This window comes from Carassius gibelio, chromosome B19 (genome assembly GCF_023724105.1).
Source record: "Carassius gibelio isolate Cgi1373 ecotype wild population from Czech Republic chromosome B19, carGib1.2-hapl.c, whole genome shotgun sequence".
In the NCBI taxonomy this organism is placed as follows: Eukaryota; Metazoa; Chordata; class Actinopteri; order Cypriniformes; family Cyprinidae; genus Carassius; species Carassius gibelio.
Genome location: NC_068414.1, coordinates 12,913,109 through 12,928,600, shown reverse-complemented (window position 1 = coordinate 12,928,600; position 15,492 = coordinate 12,913,109). Strand labels below are relative to the sequence as shown.

Here is a 15,492-nt window from a genome sequence, read left to right as displayed (position 1 = left end):
AAAATGAACATATGGTCCTCATTTCCTCATCGTTCCAGACGTGTACGACCTACTTTTTTTCTCTGTGGAACAGAGTTTTGGTATTCACTGACTTCCATTGGACAGAAAACACTGAGCCATTTCTCAAAATATCTTCTTTTATGTTCTGTAGAAGAAAGTCATACAGCTTTGGAACAACCACCTGAGGGTCAGTAAATGATTATTATTTGAACTAAAAGAACGATTTTGAGATGTTTCAGCAGTCAGTCCACCCAAACCGTGTAATTTCACAATCTAGACTAGACTACTAAACACCAGCACTGAGTTTTGAAAGCTCATGCTGTAACTCAGTATCTGTCACCGCTCACACAGCTGTGAGGATCAATGCATCCTGACACAACCAGTTATGCAAAGAGAAGAACCTGAGATCAATGACGGACAGGCCATTAAATGTCTCTGCTGGGAGAAACTCTTTATCAGAGACTGACTGACATCAATAAGTCAACAGAGGTATCAGATATCCTCCCAGTGGAGAACTAGTGTACTGCATACTGCATAGTATACACTAGTGACCTCCTATTCTATATAAATAGCATGTAAAAGATTATACAACAGCTGACATTTCAAATAGTAATAGGCTGCATTGTTTAGTTCAGTAAGAGGTGTCCAGTTATCATCTTGAATATAGAAAGCTTTAGTGATTTTGCATTTTAAATCCAATTTTGTATACAAATGATGTCATAGGACAATCTAAATAATCAAAGCTGATGTGGGTATCACTTAGCGTGCGACAGGCATGTGAAGTCCCTTTCTGAAAGTGGAAACGAAACTATTTGGAGTGGAAGCATGACAAGCGAGCTCTGAATAGCAGTGTACACTAGAAAGGGTTAACATGAGGAACTGAACGCACAGGTTTCAACACTTGCTCATTTTGAAACGGCTCACATCAAACAAAGTGGATCCTGATTAAGCATCAACGCTTGCCCAGCTTGTCCTTTAAGAGTCTGAGGTTGAGTAAATGTGCCGTTCACATGAGGCCGCGGGACATATTGATCCTGTTTTATAGTTTTAACAGCAATTACTGTTAAATACACGAGACAACTTAACCTAAAAATGAAAAATACTTTTATTAATCCTAATGTTAATTTCAGCACTGACTAATATATATCTAATTATAGTTTAAAAGTTGTATCTGTTGATATTTAATGAACCTTAGCTAAAATGAATTAACAATGGATAGTTATATTTTCCTTTACTAAAATGAACAAAGTTTAATAAATACTATAACATGTAATGTAATGCTCGTTGGTTAATGTTAGGTAGTGCATTAAGGAGAGAGAGAATGCAATTAAATTCATGAAAGTAGATGCAAAAACGTAATGAATTTGATTTAAAATTACCAGAAAAAAAGGGCACGTGAAAAACTCAACACTACATAATGTGGTTAGTTGCTATGCAGTTGCAAATTGCAATATATATAATATATATTAGTGCTGTCAAACGATTACCGTAATCACATCCAACATCTTTGTATACATAATGTGTGTATACAGTGTATATTTATTATGTATATATATATATATATATAAATACAAACACATCCATGTATATATTTAAGAAAAATATGTTGTTTATATATTAAATATACATATAAAAATATGAATATGTAAATATTTTCAAAATATATACTGTATGTTTATATATATATATATATATATATATATATATATATATATATATATATATATATATATATATATAATTTACACAGTACACATACAAATATTATGTAAACACAAACATGATATAAATATATATATATATATATATCATTATATTTCTCAACTGCTTCATTGGAGTTCTTTAGTAAATTAATTTAACGTAGAGACTTTTCAAAACAATATGAAAATGAGCAGGTTTGAATTTTTCCATCTTTTAAGAATTATTAAAAAATGAGTTAAGTGTGCATGAGACAAACCATGAAATGTTTAAAATAAATCCAAAATGTAAATATGAAAATTTATTACATTTAAAATTGAAACAAGACAAACTAAAGTGACACTAAAATTCTAAATCCGTTATTTCAAACTGGAATTAAAGAATGTTTCTTCAGAATCAGTGAAGCTTTGTTCTTTGAAAGGTCGCCCATATAAGGTCAAGGCTCTTTTGTAGTATATCCATGCCCTTGCTAAACAACCTGATGATTACCTACACTTTAAACTATGTAAACAAGCATCTCAGTGACCTACTTTTGAAATCAATGTTCAGGCATACAGTAGCTCGAGAAATTAGAAAGTGTGCACTTTCCTTTTAATGAAAATGTCTAAAATAACTTCACTGGTAAGGTACCTCCGAACACAGCCGAGCAATGACACATTCTCTGTTCCTCTACTTATTGGAAAACCATAGCACTCAACAACTTCAAAGGGGCTCCCAATGATGGGGGGGAAATGAGTTAGGAATAAGTTTTACCAGGATTGTCCCTCTTCACCTCCTGCCTTTATTCTTTACAACAGAATGTAGAACAATAGGGTTCCACTTATTAAAATGACCCCAACATCCCATGTCTTTGTAAACATCCCAATAATAATAATAATAATAAAAAAGTTTTTGTTTTCCTTTTTTGTGCAGCTACCCTCCCTTCCTGGCACTCATCATCTTCCTCTTTCATTCCAACATTCCTCACCCTTGTTCTTCCCAGTAATCACACAAGGGCTATAAAAGTGCAGTGTTACAAGTCTGAATCTAGTCTAAGGACATGAACTTAAAACACCACACCATCAGCATCCCGAATCCCCCTGAAAGAGATCTGAAAAAGACACTCACTCATTTGTAATGAGCTTTATTTGAGCAAGCATATTTTGAATTGAAGATAACTTCACATTGCCGGTTCGGTCACTTTTCTCCTACTGAGAACATGACAAGGCCAGGCTTTAAAAGCAATAAAAACAAGGCAGGAATGCTTTACGGCTGTTAATTACCTATACTGTTGATTTTTGTTGTTATTTAACATTATTTTAGTCCATTTTTACTTTTTATTTTTCCTTTTTTTATACCTTAACTAGGCCTAGAATGCCCGTCTCTAGACCTGGCTCCTTCAAGTTTCTTTTTTTAAAATATCGTTTTCAATGTTTTGCGATGTTTTCTGTATTTTTTTTTTTTGTGCAATGTTTACTTTTTCCTCTCGGTGAAGATTCGAGGCCTTGTCCCCCTGTAAAACAGACATTGTGACCTCGCAGTTCCCAACACATGAAACATTTGACGCGAGCAGGGAACACCGTTACCTTGGTTTAGACGCTTGGCACGCCAGCAGAGTTGGTCACGGTCTTCTGAGCGGCTTCTTTAGCCTGGTGAGCCTGGAGTACGGCCACCGCCTCATCGACCTGTCAGACAAAACACCCAGACATGTCTTCCAGTGCTTCAGTCCACGCAGTTCACAAAACCCCCGTTCAGCAACGAGTCCAACCTTGGAGCGCAGAGACTCTGGAGACTCCAGCATGTGGAGGAGCTCCGAGTTGTCGATTTCCAGCAGCATACCGGTGATCTTGCCAGCCAGGCTGGGATGCATGTTCTGGATAAGTGGGAAGAGACGCTCACCTGTGAGAGGAAGATGAGACATTAGCCTGGTTTGGTCAGGTGGTGGGAGGAGCATGCAGTGAAAAGCAGCACTCTTTACCCAGCATCTGCTTCTGTTCCTGTGGCGGGGCAGCGGCGAGCATGGAGGCCGTGAGCGGCTCCTGTCCTTGCACGTGCACAGCAGGCTGTAAACACAGTAAACCAGTGCAGTCAGTGCTGGGAAGGGTCTTTTGGATTAGACGCTACCCTATTCAAAATGTAATAAAAATGTTAACTATTTCAATTACTTTGTTAATGTAACGGATTCTATTTTTGATTACTTTTCTAAATTAGTTTCTAAATTGTTCATCATTTTGAAACATTTAAAGCAGGCTGGGTTAACCTTACAGTTGTGCTCAACACTACACTACAGTCAAACTTTCAACATTTTTCTTTACTTGATTTAAGATTATCAAAATTGAATTTTAAAGCACAGCCACCACAAAACCAGACTTTTTCCTTTTAAGGTAAAATACAGATTTAAAATTGATTTGATAAATAAATAAATCAAATCTATATGTGTGTACAAACATTTTCCGATGTAACCCCTTTGTAATTACTATTTTTTTTTAAGTAACTGTAATTTATTACACTTTTTTTTCACAGTAACTGTCCTTCTTACATGTTGCATGTAGTTACTATTATAATAACAATAAATTATGCATAATTACATGCAAGTAACCCTAACCATATAATAAGTACTTGTAGTTAATTAATATTACTCTGTAATTTTATAATTACACTGTAACAAAGACACCTTAAAATAAAGTGTAACCTTATTTTGTAATTAAATAACGTAATTCCGTTACATGTAACTAGTTACTCCCCAGCACAGGGTACAGTTAACACAAAAGCAGATCTTTGAGGCGTGAAGGGTTAAAGGTGGAGCGCAGTCGTACCTGCTGCATGGTCACCTGAGGCTGTGTGTTGATGTGCTGCTGGGGGCTGCGGACACTGGGGGTGTATTTGTACTGCGGGACGCCTCGCACCGGAGGAGCTGAAGCTGCAGCCGCTGCACCGCTGGGCCGTGGACCCATCGTCTGAGCAGCTGAGAGAGAAACATCAATATTAATACTGGCCAGGTTTGGATGTGGAGAGATCACCACATTCATCTGTAACACGTAATGTGATTGTTTTTCTGCAACAATCTCTGAAATTATTCACCCCTCATTATGCATTCAAAATTTGAATGGGACTGTCCAGACCCGGTCATCTGAAGTCATTAGTAGCATATTTTTTTCAATTAAAGACAAAGTGCATATGACTTCTTATTAAAAGAATGGGAAACAAGAAAGTCAGTTTTGATTGTTACTGTATTATTACCGTGTTATTACTAGATTTACGTCTTTTTTATTAAATCAAGAACTGTTGAGGCTGTACATGAACTCCTGAATAACCACTGAAGCAACACTTTCCAATCTTTAAAAGAACTTGTTTTGAATATTATTATGTAATTCATAATAATGTGTTATCTGAGAATCACCAGTAACAAACTCAACTGAAAAAACTAAATTAATTTGCTAGGAGAATCTGCTTTGGGACCTTCAGAAAACTTCAGGATTTGATTTGATTAAATTGATTTAGCTGACCCCATCGACTTCAAACGGATGTATCTGTCATTTTCTGTCAGATTCCATTTAGAAGGTCATTCAAGGTGAGACACTGCAGGCAAAAACAAGCACCTGTCAATTTTGAGATTTTGGGCTTTTCGGTTTTTCATAAAGTACTTTTTCAAACTAGTGGAAGGAAAACATCCAAAAGACACTGTTAAGTGTTTCTTTTATAGCACTTTATCTGTTTGTGTCAATAGATTTCAATTACAATACATATTTTTAAAGGCCGACCCATAAAATCCCATTAAATCTCCACATCAGTAGCACTTACACACACCAAACTTGACATTTTTATTCCTGTCTATATTCTGAAGGTTTTTACAAGAGGGATTTGGTCATATATATTTTCCTTGATTATATACAACATTTTATTCCCCCCAAAATTGTGAAAATATTTTTTTTTCTGGCTGTTCAAAGTATTTTCATCTAGTGTTCAGATTTTTGTACTAGACATTTATGCAAATAAGCAAATATTTCATTAAATAATGCCTAATTTGCATATTTAAACATAACATTTTTGAAAACTTGTAATACAAAAAATGTTTGCAATAATCAATGTAATCAATAAACTGGGTAAGTAAGGTGATAACTATTAGTTATTTTTTTTGCCCTGTTCACCTGCAGTGTCTCGCCTTAACGGAGAATGTAAAATTAACTAATTTTTGAAAATGTACTCATTGTGATTCATTTCGTCAGCACAGGTCACATATCTCTTGGCAGGCCAAAACGTTCCCAAATGTATTATGAGGCTGTTTTTAACGAACCATGATTTAAACCAACAGCCACTTGAAGTCAAGAAAGTTTAATATGGTAAGCAATAAAACACTTTTGCCTTGTTTAGGGTAAAATATAAACTCTGCAGGACAGCAGATTTCCATGGTCTAATGACACGGTCTTTAACAAACTACAAAGGCAAATGAAATCAAGTTTGTTTAATCACAAAATCACTGAATATCAGGTCTGCGATGATAAATTGATGCAGAATCAATTCACGGATCGATTGAGATGCATCGCGATTCTCAGCTTAGATTTTAACAGCAGATATTGCTCTAATCTAGTTTTTATCCACACACTGAAATGCTCAAGAAAAAGACTACTGAGGAGCGCTTGTGTGTTTGACTGAGTCATGTAATTTCACCTCAGCCCACCGTGAACACCCTTGTAATTCACTTCAACCTTTTCCAATTTTATGAATGATTATTTTAGGTTCAAGTTGGTGTAAAGATTTGGAAATGAGCAGAGTACGGCTGTTTCTAAAGCATGCAGCACCATCTGCTGTACCAAACTGATCAACTTGAGGCAGAATCCTGATGCATTTGGAGAATCTCAGAAGTGATGCATTATTCCCCCAGCCCTAATTATTATTATGTCACCAAACCTGATGGTGCTGTGGTGCATGTAAAAGCTGGGACTACTCACCAACGCGCTGTGTGGACATCATGCGAGGCACCTGAGACGCAGGACGCATGGTGTTGAAGGACTGCGGTCTGGGGGCAGACGGCCGCATTGTGCCCGGCATGTTCTGGAAGTCTGTTGAAAAGTCTTTATTAGTATGAATCAGCACTACTGGATTCATTTAATGAAGCAGGTTTCTGGGATAGACAGTGGCCTTACGCTGAGGCCGGACGCCCTGTGTGGTCCAGCGGGGACTGGGTCTGAGCTGGGTGAGCTGACTGGCAGGGTAATACGCAGCTCTGTTCTGGGCCTGTGATGCAAGACAAACATTAGGGGAAAAACTAAGCAGTAATGTTAATCAACCCACCTGTGGAATGGCAGCCATGAAGTATCCTGATGGAGGTGCAGGCTGGTAGGGGTTGATCACGGGGTTTGGCACTGCGCGGACACTGGCCATCCTCTGCATGTACTGGTTGGTGAGATGGGCCTGCCGTTCCTCTTTGCGCTGAGCAAGAGCCACATACAGAGGCTTAGTGGCCACAATACGGCCGTTCATCTCAGTCACGGCTTTAGTGGCTTCCTCAGGGGAAGAGAAACAGACAAACCCGAAGCCTTTACTGCGACCGCCGTCCATCATGACCTGCGACAGAACAGGGGGAAGACTTCGACTTTTGTCTAAAAAATCTACATGAAATGGCTTTTGCAAAGATATTACATCAAGGGAAACAAAATCATTGTATTCCTCATTGCACTGGATAGCTGGCCAATCAGAGCACACCTCACTTTTCAGACCGAGTGTATGCGTTTCAGAAGGCGGGGCATAGACGGGAAACAATAATGTCCAGTATGTGGAAAACAATGTGGTTTTTTTAACCTTAAACTGCATATCTAACACATTGCGTTACACCAAATAATGTTCTTTTTAGCAACATCACATGACCGCTTTAAGAAACATGCCATGGTTTTTTTCAGGCTTAAGGCTTTTCAGGCTTAGTACAGTAACTGGAAACATTTGTGCACTGATAAAGTGTACACAATTAGACCAAGAAAGTGCATTAAAGTAAAACAATCCATTTTTAAAACCAATTAATTTTAATAAGACCATCAATGTGTATGTAGATGTCTAGAATGTGTATAAATAACCGTACCTTGGCACTGGTGATTGTACCGAAGGGGGAGAACTCTTTACGAAGACGCTCGTCATCAATACCATCATCCAAGTTCTTCACGTAAAGATTGACACCCTGTAAAGACAGCAAACGGCTGTGAAGAACTTACAACACACTTCCCCTGGATTTAATAAATAAAACTGAAGATCCAAACGCAGTAACACAGTCTAACTCATGTCCTTGAATAACAACCATTTGTATGTAGCCCTTCTATCCTCCATATCCATTATACAGGAACGTGAGGCCCATGGGCTACAAATTCACTGTTGCAGCCGTTTTGGCCAGTGTGGTCCACTGAGGAGGAAACACTGAATTTGACAAGGCTGCAGAGGTCAGAGGTCACTCTCACTGACCTGGTAACGAGTCATGCGGTCCTGCTTCATCTGTTCAAATTTGCGCTTGAGCTCAGTTTGCCGCTCCACTTTCTTCTGAGCACGACCCACATAAATGAGCTTCCCGTTCAGTTCTTTGCCGTTCATCTCATCCACAGCCTGTCAGAAGAGAGCAGAACTATTGCACATGTGTACATGTGCATCCTGTGGTTAAGTTTCCGTAAGGAAGTCAATTACATTAGTTTGACCACATTAAGTTGAACTGACCCTTTGGGCGTCTTCGTGCCTCTCAAAACTCACGAATCCAAAGCCTCTGGACTTTCCATTTTCATCAGTCATGACACGGATGCTCATGGCAGAACCTGATCAAAAAAGGGAAAAGCGTTTGGTAATGTGTACGTCAGCAGAGAATCAAAGTGTATAAATCGCAGTACTACAAAGAGCTAACCATATTTGCTGAAGATGTCCTTGAGTTTGTCATCATCCATGTCTTCCCCAAAGTTTTTGATGTACACATTGGTGAATTCTTTGGCTCTTGCCCCGAGCTCAGCCTCCCTCTCCTTGCGAGATTTGAAGCGCCCTACAAACCTGACAGAAATTCGGAGCGTTTAATAGAAGAATCTCATGGATCTCAAACTAGTTATTTCAAGAGGATGGTTGGCGTAGTTTACATTTTATCAAGACATTTGGGATTTTTCAACAGTATACCATTCATCATTGTAAGTAGATGTTAAAAGCCAGAAAAATGTTCTTTAATTGAAATGAATAAGGAAAGTTTTCCACAATTTATTACTCAAATAACAAGGAAGAATTATTTAACTTGTATTAATCAGATTTGTTAAGTATATACACTACCATTGAAAAGTCTAGGTAAGATAAAAAAAAAATAAATAAAAAAAAAAATCCTTTATTCAGCATGGACATGTTAAAATGAATTCAACAGTAAAGACTATAATTTTACAAAAGATTTATATTTGAAAAACTTCTTTTGAAAAACATGATTCATGGTTTCCACAAAATTATGTAGCAGTACAACCGTTTTCAACATCGATAATTTTTTTCTTCATTAGCATATTATTATAATTTCTGTAGGATCATGTGACAACTGAAGACTTTAAGCAGCATTGGTTAGTGCACTACATGTAATTATCTTACAGACATCAAATTTTTGAAAGGAATTGTATCTCAAATGCACTTCTGTGAACATGTTAGTGATGACAGATTATTGAAATTCTTGAATTATTAACAGTGACCCACCTGGAGCACAATTTCATCTACAATGTCTGTCATAATGCAGTAAAACTTGCATGCAATCTTTAAACAAACGTATATTAGGCAATATAAAAATGAGAATGTCGCTTTAAGGAATAGTTCACCCAAATACCATCAGTGTAATTTTTCACTACATTTTTTATTTCTGGTTGGACCATTCCTTTAAATTTCATGTTACAATATTTAATATTTAATTTATGTCACCACCCTTTCACACACTTCAAACCCAAATCAAGTTTGTTAGTCAAAGCCACTCCTCGTGTTAGCTGGCAAGGTCTTTTAGCAATTTTCCTTCAACCTGATGCTCAGGTTTGGGACAATGCTAAAAATCTCACTTACACTTTTCTGTCATTCAGCAACATGCCGTTCATTTTCTCAATGGCTCTTTCAGCGGCCTCCTGGGTCTCAAAGTGCACAAAGCCATAGCCCTTTGAGCCATTCTCGTCACAAACCACCTTAAGAAAGGATATCAGGCATAAAATCATGCTCCCACCGACCAAAACAATCACTCGTGCACAAAAAAATACAACACTCGATCATCAAATCACTGCAAAGCACACACTATAGCGTGTATGGGACTTACCTTGCAGGACAGGATGTTGCCAAATGCAGAAAAGGTGTCATAAAGCGCTTTATTATCAATAGACTTATCCAGGTTCTTGATGAAGATGTTTCCAACGCCGCTCTTCCTCAGCGAGGGGTCGCGCTGAGACCACATGATGCGCACAGGTCTACCCTTGATCACGTCAAAGTTCATAGTGTCTAGAGCGCGTTCAGCTGGAAGCAAAAACAATTACGAGTCCACTAAAATCATTAAGGCAAGGCACTATTGGCAAAACCCTTGTTTGTTTATTTCACGCACTCAATTTGATTATTTCTGGATATTTTGCGTCCACGTCTTTTGGACTAGTAGAAAGAAAACCTCCAAAATCCATATTTAAATGTTTGTTTTATTACACTAGCTATTTGCATCTATTTATTTGTGATATAAATAATATGCTATATTCATGGCAAAGTCAACATGATTACAATATTTCAACAAATTGTTTAGAATCATTTCAACTTATCTTAAAAAGAATCAACATTCAAATATACTTCAAATAACAATACGGGTAATAACAAAAGGTAACCAATACCAAATACCCAATTCCAGAAAAGTTGGGACATTTCGTGAAACGCCATAAAATAAAAATGCTGTCTGTTCTTTCTCTCTAACTTTTATTTGATTGAATGAAGTACAAAGAAAAAAATTCCAATGTTTTCACTGACAAACTTAATTTTATTATGTACATGTGGATTTTGATGGCTGCAACACACTCCAAAAAAGTTGGGACAGAGGCATGTTTAACACTGTCCTTTTAATTACTAGATTTCACTGTTTGGAAAATGAGGATAGTAAGTAATTGTTAAAGTTTTGTGGGCTAATTTTCTGTCCAAACACGCTTGATAGAAGACTTAAGAAGCTCAGCAGTCTGTGGTCGACATTGTCTGAGTCTCCTTTTCATGACTGGTCAAAGATTTTCGATGGAGATGGATTTTTTTTTGGAGACACATTCACTCTGTAGCTATGAAACCATGCTGTTGTAGCACATGCAGAATGAGAGCTGACATTGTCTTGCGTCAGTCGCTGATCAAAGTCTGGATGGTTGCTTTGATATTTGGGACTGAGAACTCAACATCATTTTTCTCAGAAACACATTGAAATGTGGACTCATCTGACATCTTTTCAGTCTTTTTGTTTTACTGAGTTGAGCTCAGGACCAGAGAATCCAGCAGCAGTGCAGCACAGAATTGATGTAAAGCTTTCTCCTTGAGTAACAGATTCAAGTTGCATTTCTTGATTCAGCAGCACACTGAGGTACAAGACAGTGGTTTTCTGAGGTACTCCTGAGCCCATGTGGCTATTTTTAACATCGCAGCATGACGGTTTCTAATGCAATGTCATCTGAAGGCTCATAGATCAAGCAGGTTTTCTGCCTTGCCCTTTTCCTGTGATTTCTCTGGATTCCCTGAATCTTTTCAAATGATCATACATGGTAGTTGTATGGCATTATCATACAAGGAGGTCGGTGAAAGACCGAAATTTTTTGCGTGGCAAAATGTGATTTTTGATTTGTTTGACACTTCTTCTGTGAAATTTGGCACAAAGTGATGAGCCATGACCCAGCTTTGTTTGCAAAGACGGAAATGCTTATTTTACACCCAAACATCATGTGAGCCGTTTCAAAACAGTTCAACATGGATATTCTATAACCTTTTCACTTTTATTTTCCTTCTGTACAAAGTTTTTTGGAGTGTGTTGCAGTCATCAAAATTGGTTAATATTTACAAAATACATTTACGTTGGTGAAAACTTTGGAAATCTTTCATTTGTACTTTTGTCAATTAAAAAAAAAGTAAAAGAGAATTGACATAACACAGATTCTTGATTTTATTGCATTTTACAAAACGTCCCAACTCTTCTGGAATTGGGGATCTAGAATGTATGACGTGTAACAAAACTCAAAAATTGTTCCAAAAATCTATTTCTTTAAAATTGTTTAATCGAAGTTCTCTCGTCATTAGTTTTCTTTATGGTTTAGATCTATTTGAGATTTACATAGACTTTCTTTATTTATATAATAATTCATTTTGTAAAAATATAGTATTTTTTGGAGTCACAAAAAGTTTCCAAAACCCCGCTGTAAAACGTCAAATATATATATTTATATAAAAATATCTGAAAAACTAGCTTAACTACTTACTTTAATTTTAATTTAACTACTTAAGGATAAAAGTGATGCATTAATTACATAGACATTGCTTAGTCCCTACACTGAATTTTTATTGCATTTTTGCACAATCCCAAATTAATTTGTGAACCCTTTTTGTACAACCAACAAAATCCACATAACATATGATATATGCAACCTGACTCCAAAAAATTAAATAAAAAAGGGAGCACAAGAAATTTCGGATTGCATGAAATAGGTTGCATGTCGGACCTAAATTAGAGGGTTTGCACACGTGACACCTGCAAGACCATGTTTAAACCTATTGAAAACAGCATGATATAGCTTATTAATAAAGCAGGGAGAACAACCCGCAATAGTCAATGCGATCAAGGCATTTTACTGACCAGGGTTCTCTGTGCTGCACACTCTCCGCCCACCCACGCCCTAAATATGACAGGCACGCAAGTCACTGCTGTCATGCAACAGCTTGCATCTTTCATCCTCAAAGCTTTATAATTCACATCCAGACCCAGACGCGTGTTGCTGCATATGATGAGATGCAATAGCATGCAACTGACACGCTTCATTAAATTTTCAATGCGTCTTTAGCGTCAATGCCATCATTTACCATCTGCAGGCTGCTGGAAGTTGACGTAGGCATAGCCCAGCGAGCGGCGCGTGATCATGTCCCTGCACACCCGGATGGAGAGGATGGCACCGGCCGGGCTAAACTTCTCGTAGAGCATGGCTTCAGTCACGTCCTGGTGCAGGTCTCCCACATACAGCGAGGCCATGGGGTAACTGGGAGCGCTGGGGTTCATCTTCTCTTCCCTCGCAGCTGTCAACTCGCAGAACTGTAATGTGTTTCGCGGCGCTAGCGCGTGAGCTCAACTACGTCAGATATAGCTAACGGTAACTTAACTGTCAAACTAACCTCAACACGCCGATTAAAATTGACGAATATTTAGAGCAAGTGAAATTTAAAATGCGAAAAATCCTAACCAACGAATGAAGCAAACCGCTAACGTTATAACGACACGGGGTTGTTGAAGATGTTTCAAGGCCTTCGGCTCCCACTTCACCGATGTTTAATGAAAAAAAGGGGGGTGATGAAAGAAAATGATTTTTTGGAGTTTTTAAAAGTTTTTAATTTTTTTTGTATTTTTTTAATTTTTTATATAATGTGTGCCGAGGCGAGCTCCGGAGCACACGCGCACTCACACAGCACTAACAGCCGGGGATCGGGAAAGAAGGGGCGGGGCGAGCTATCACATATATACTGCCACTGCGTCATCCTTCGACCCAATATGACGCAGTTTCGATGGTGATTGGATGAGACCTGTTAGAGCCCTCGGATGTGGCCAATCAGCGTTTAGAAAGATGAATACTTGTTTAATTTTGTAACGAATATATAAAAGTGAAAATAAATAACTTTTTAATTTAATATAAAAACTCAGTTGTTTCTATGTTTTGCTGTAGTGTGTCTGTAGGGAATATCAGTTTCCATTTCCAAACATTAATTGAGCCATTAATTGTAGTAATCCACTGAGTGTAATTTTGTTGGCTGCACACAGAGATCTGATCTAATAATCTTCTGAGATTACAGGAAGAAACAGAACAATAAATATGTAAGCGCTTTTTGTTTTTATATTTATTAGTTATCATAGATTTTCCTTGGATCTGGCACAAAGGTACAAAAAAAAAAATAAATAAATCAAATCTATAACAGGTTTTTGATTTTTCCAGTACAGACAGTTTTAAATGTGACCTTTATAAAACAACATATCTTCGTTTAGTTAAATTAAATAATAAGTCAAAGAAATATATGTCATCAATAACTAATACTTCAATAACTCCCTTCTACCAGTGGGTCTGTGTAGCCTATATTAGTGATAATTAACCTAATTGCTGTGATCAGAGAGATCAGGATGCTGAGGGAAACCGATACAGTGTTGATTAGTGTTGTCTTTATTCTCTTTAACAATCTTCATTGTTCACATCAACACATGATTCAACTTCATAACTCATAGTTGATGTCTGTACTGAAGATCTCCAACAGAGGGAGTCACAGACCTGAAAACCTAGAAGAGCATGTTGTCATAAAATATCTGGATCCCCCTCTTTATTATTATCTAAACCTAGTATAATAATAAAATAAAAAATCAAAATTAAATAGGATTTAACAAAAAAAAAAAAAAAACTAGTGAAAATGTCAAAAAGCAGATCAAATTACAGTGAAAATTTATTGAGGTGCTCATAACATATTTTTATTTTTGGTAATTGAAATAAAATCAAATATAAAGATTGGATTTTTAAAAAGTAAGGTAAAGAGAGGTCTATCATTTCTAAGATGAATAGAACTAAAACTGAAATGACTATATAATTGCAGATCATACAACAGAGACTGTTTCGAAGCAGCTTCACAGTGTGTTAAAGAGGAAAGCAAATCTACATCCCACCATCAAGCAGCTGTAGCAAGACCATAGTGTCATCATTCAGTTCAGCTCTAGAACTCTGTGAAGTTCGTTCATTATGAAACCAGCTCTATTCAGCGATAAACAGTTCTGCCGAAGACAGCCGTTATTCAGTTCAATATTGATTCAGTTGAGGTCAATAACAGTCACTGTGCAAAATTCATCAGAAGACAATAATGTTGTTATCATCTCAGTTCAGTTCAAGTTCTTATTCTCATTGTGTCAACTCAACACAGTCAAATTGATGATTTTTCGAAATATTAAGTGAAGGAACACTGTTGTGAAGTTGATGGAGATACACTGGAGTAACTGATTACGTGTAATCTAGATTACATAATCAGATTAGATTATTAGTCATTAAAATGACTTGTAACCCCCCTTTCTTCCTGAACTCGGATCTGAAACCTTGACGTGATGTTTAATGCACTTATGAATGGAATATATCTTCTTTCTCTTTGTATTGTTATATCCACGTGGTACACAGTTCTCCTCTTTAAATCAGTTATATTAGGTCAACAGTAATCTGAAAGTAGGCTTGTGAGTATGCTGCAGTGTGTTATAATGCACATGTATTGTCTCCGTCTCTCTCTCTCTCCCATCCCTTCCTGATTACTCATCCTCTCTCCTCATTAGGGGTGTTGTTCAGCGCACAGGCCCGTCCCAGAGCCGTGGCCCGAGGCTCTTCACTGACACACCCCAGCTGAGAGGCTTCCAGAGGTGCTCCTGTTCACTTACACACACCGGATCGGTGGACAAAACGTGATTCCTTTTGAAATAGGCCGGGAAATCACACCATTTTAAAATCCAAACATATTTCCAGAGGTGTGTTGTATATAAACACACACATATTCTATTCTTATACAATTAATATATGCACGAACTGGAGTTTTTTTTTTTTTTTAATTTATTCCAGTTTTAATGAGCAATTT

General features: G+C 37.2%; 1 protein-coding gene and 1 non-coding gene across 8 annotated transcripts in view; both read right to left on the bottom strand.

Moving 5' to 3' along the window:
- Positions 1 to 13,348, bottom strand: part of pabpc1b (poly A binding protein, cytoplasmic 1 b) — a 38,835-nt gene extending 25,487 nt beyond the window's left edge. For 4 of the 7 annotated variants that reach the window (XR_008158834.1, XR_008158835.1, XM_052585275.1 and 1 more), the window contains exons 1-14: positions 12,718 to 13,346; positions 9,959 to 10,152; positions 9,715 to 9,830; positions 8,552 to 8,691; positions 8,371 to 8,465; positions 8,125 to 8,262; positions 7,751 to 7,846; positions 6,970 to 7,242; positions 6,822 to 6,912; positions 6,627 to 6,737; positions 4,494 to 4,642; positions 3,656 to 3,740; positions 3,446 to 3,576; positions 3,264 to 3,362 (exon numbers count right to left, since the gene is read on the bottom strand). Coding sequence is in view for 4 of the 7 variants with exons in the window: in XM_052585275.1 (XP_052441235.1) it covers positions 3,270 to 3,362; positions 3,446 to 3,576; positions 3,656 to 3,740; positions 4,494 to 4,642; positions 6,627 to 6,737; positions 6,822 to 6,912; positions 6,970 to 7,242; positions 7,751 to 7,846; positions 8,125 to 8,262; positions 8,371 to 8,465; positions 8,552 to 8,691; positions 9,715 to 9,830; positions 9,959 to 10,152; positions 12,718 to 12,910 (1,905 nt within the window). In the remaining 3 variants the exon portion in view is untranslated. Of the gene's footprint in view, positions 1 to 2,805; positions 3,191 to 3,263; positions 3,363 to 3,445; positions 3,577 to 3,655; positions 3,741 to 4,493; positions 4,643 to 6,626; positions 6,738 to 6,821; positions 6,913 to 6,969; positions 7,243 to 7,750; positions 7,847 to 8,124; positions 8,282 to 8,370; positions 8,466 to 8,551; positions 8,692 to 9,714; positions 9,831 to 9,958; positions 10,153 to 12,717 lie in introns of those variants that run through there. The other 3 variants (XM_052585273.1, XM_052585276.1, XR_008158836.1) reach the window with 3 other exon arrangements.
- On the bottom strand, positions 7,965 to 8,099 carry LOC127981082 (small nucleolar RNA SNORA5). Its single transcript, XR_008160063.1, has one exon. It is a non-coding gene; the product is annotated as a small nucleolar RNA SNORA5 (small nucleolar RNA).
- Positions 13,349 to 15,492: the final 2,144 nt, after the last annotated feature.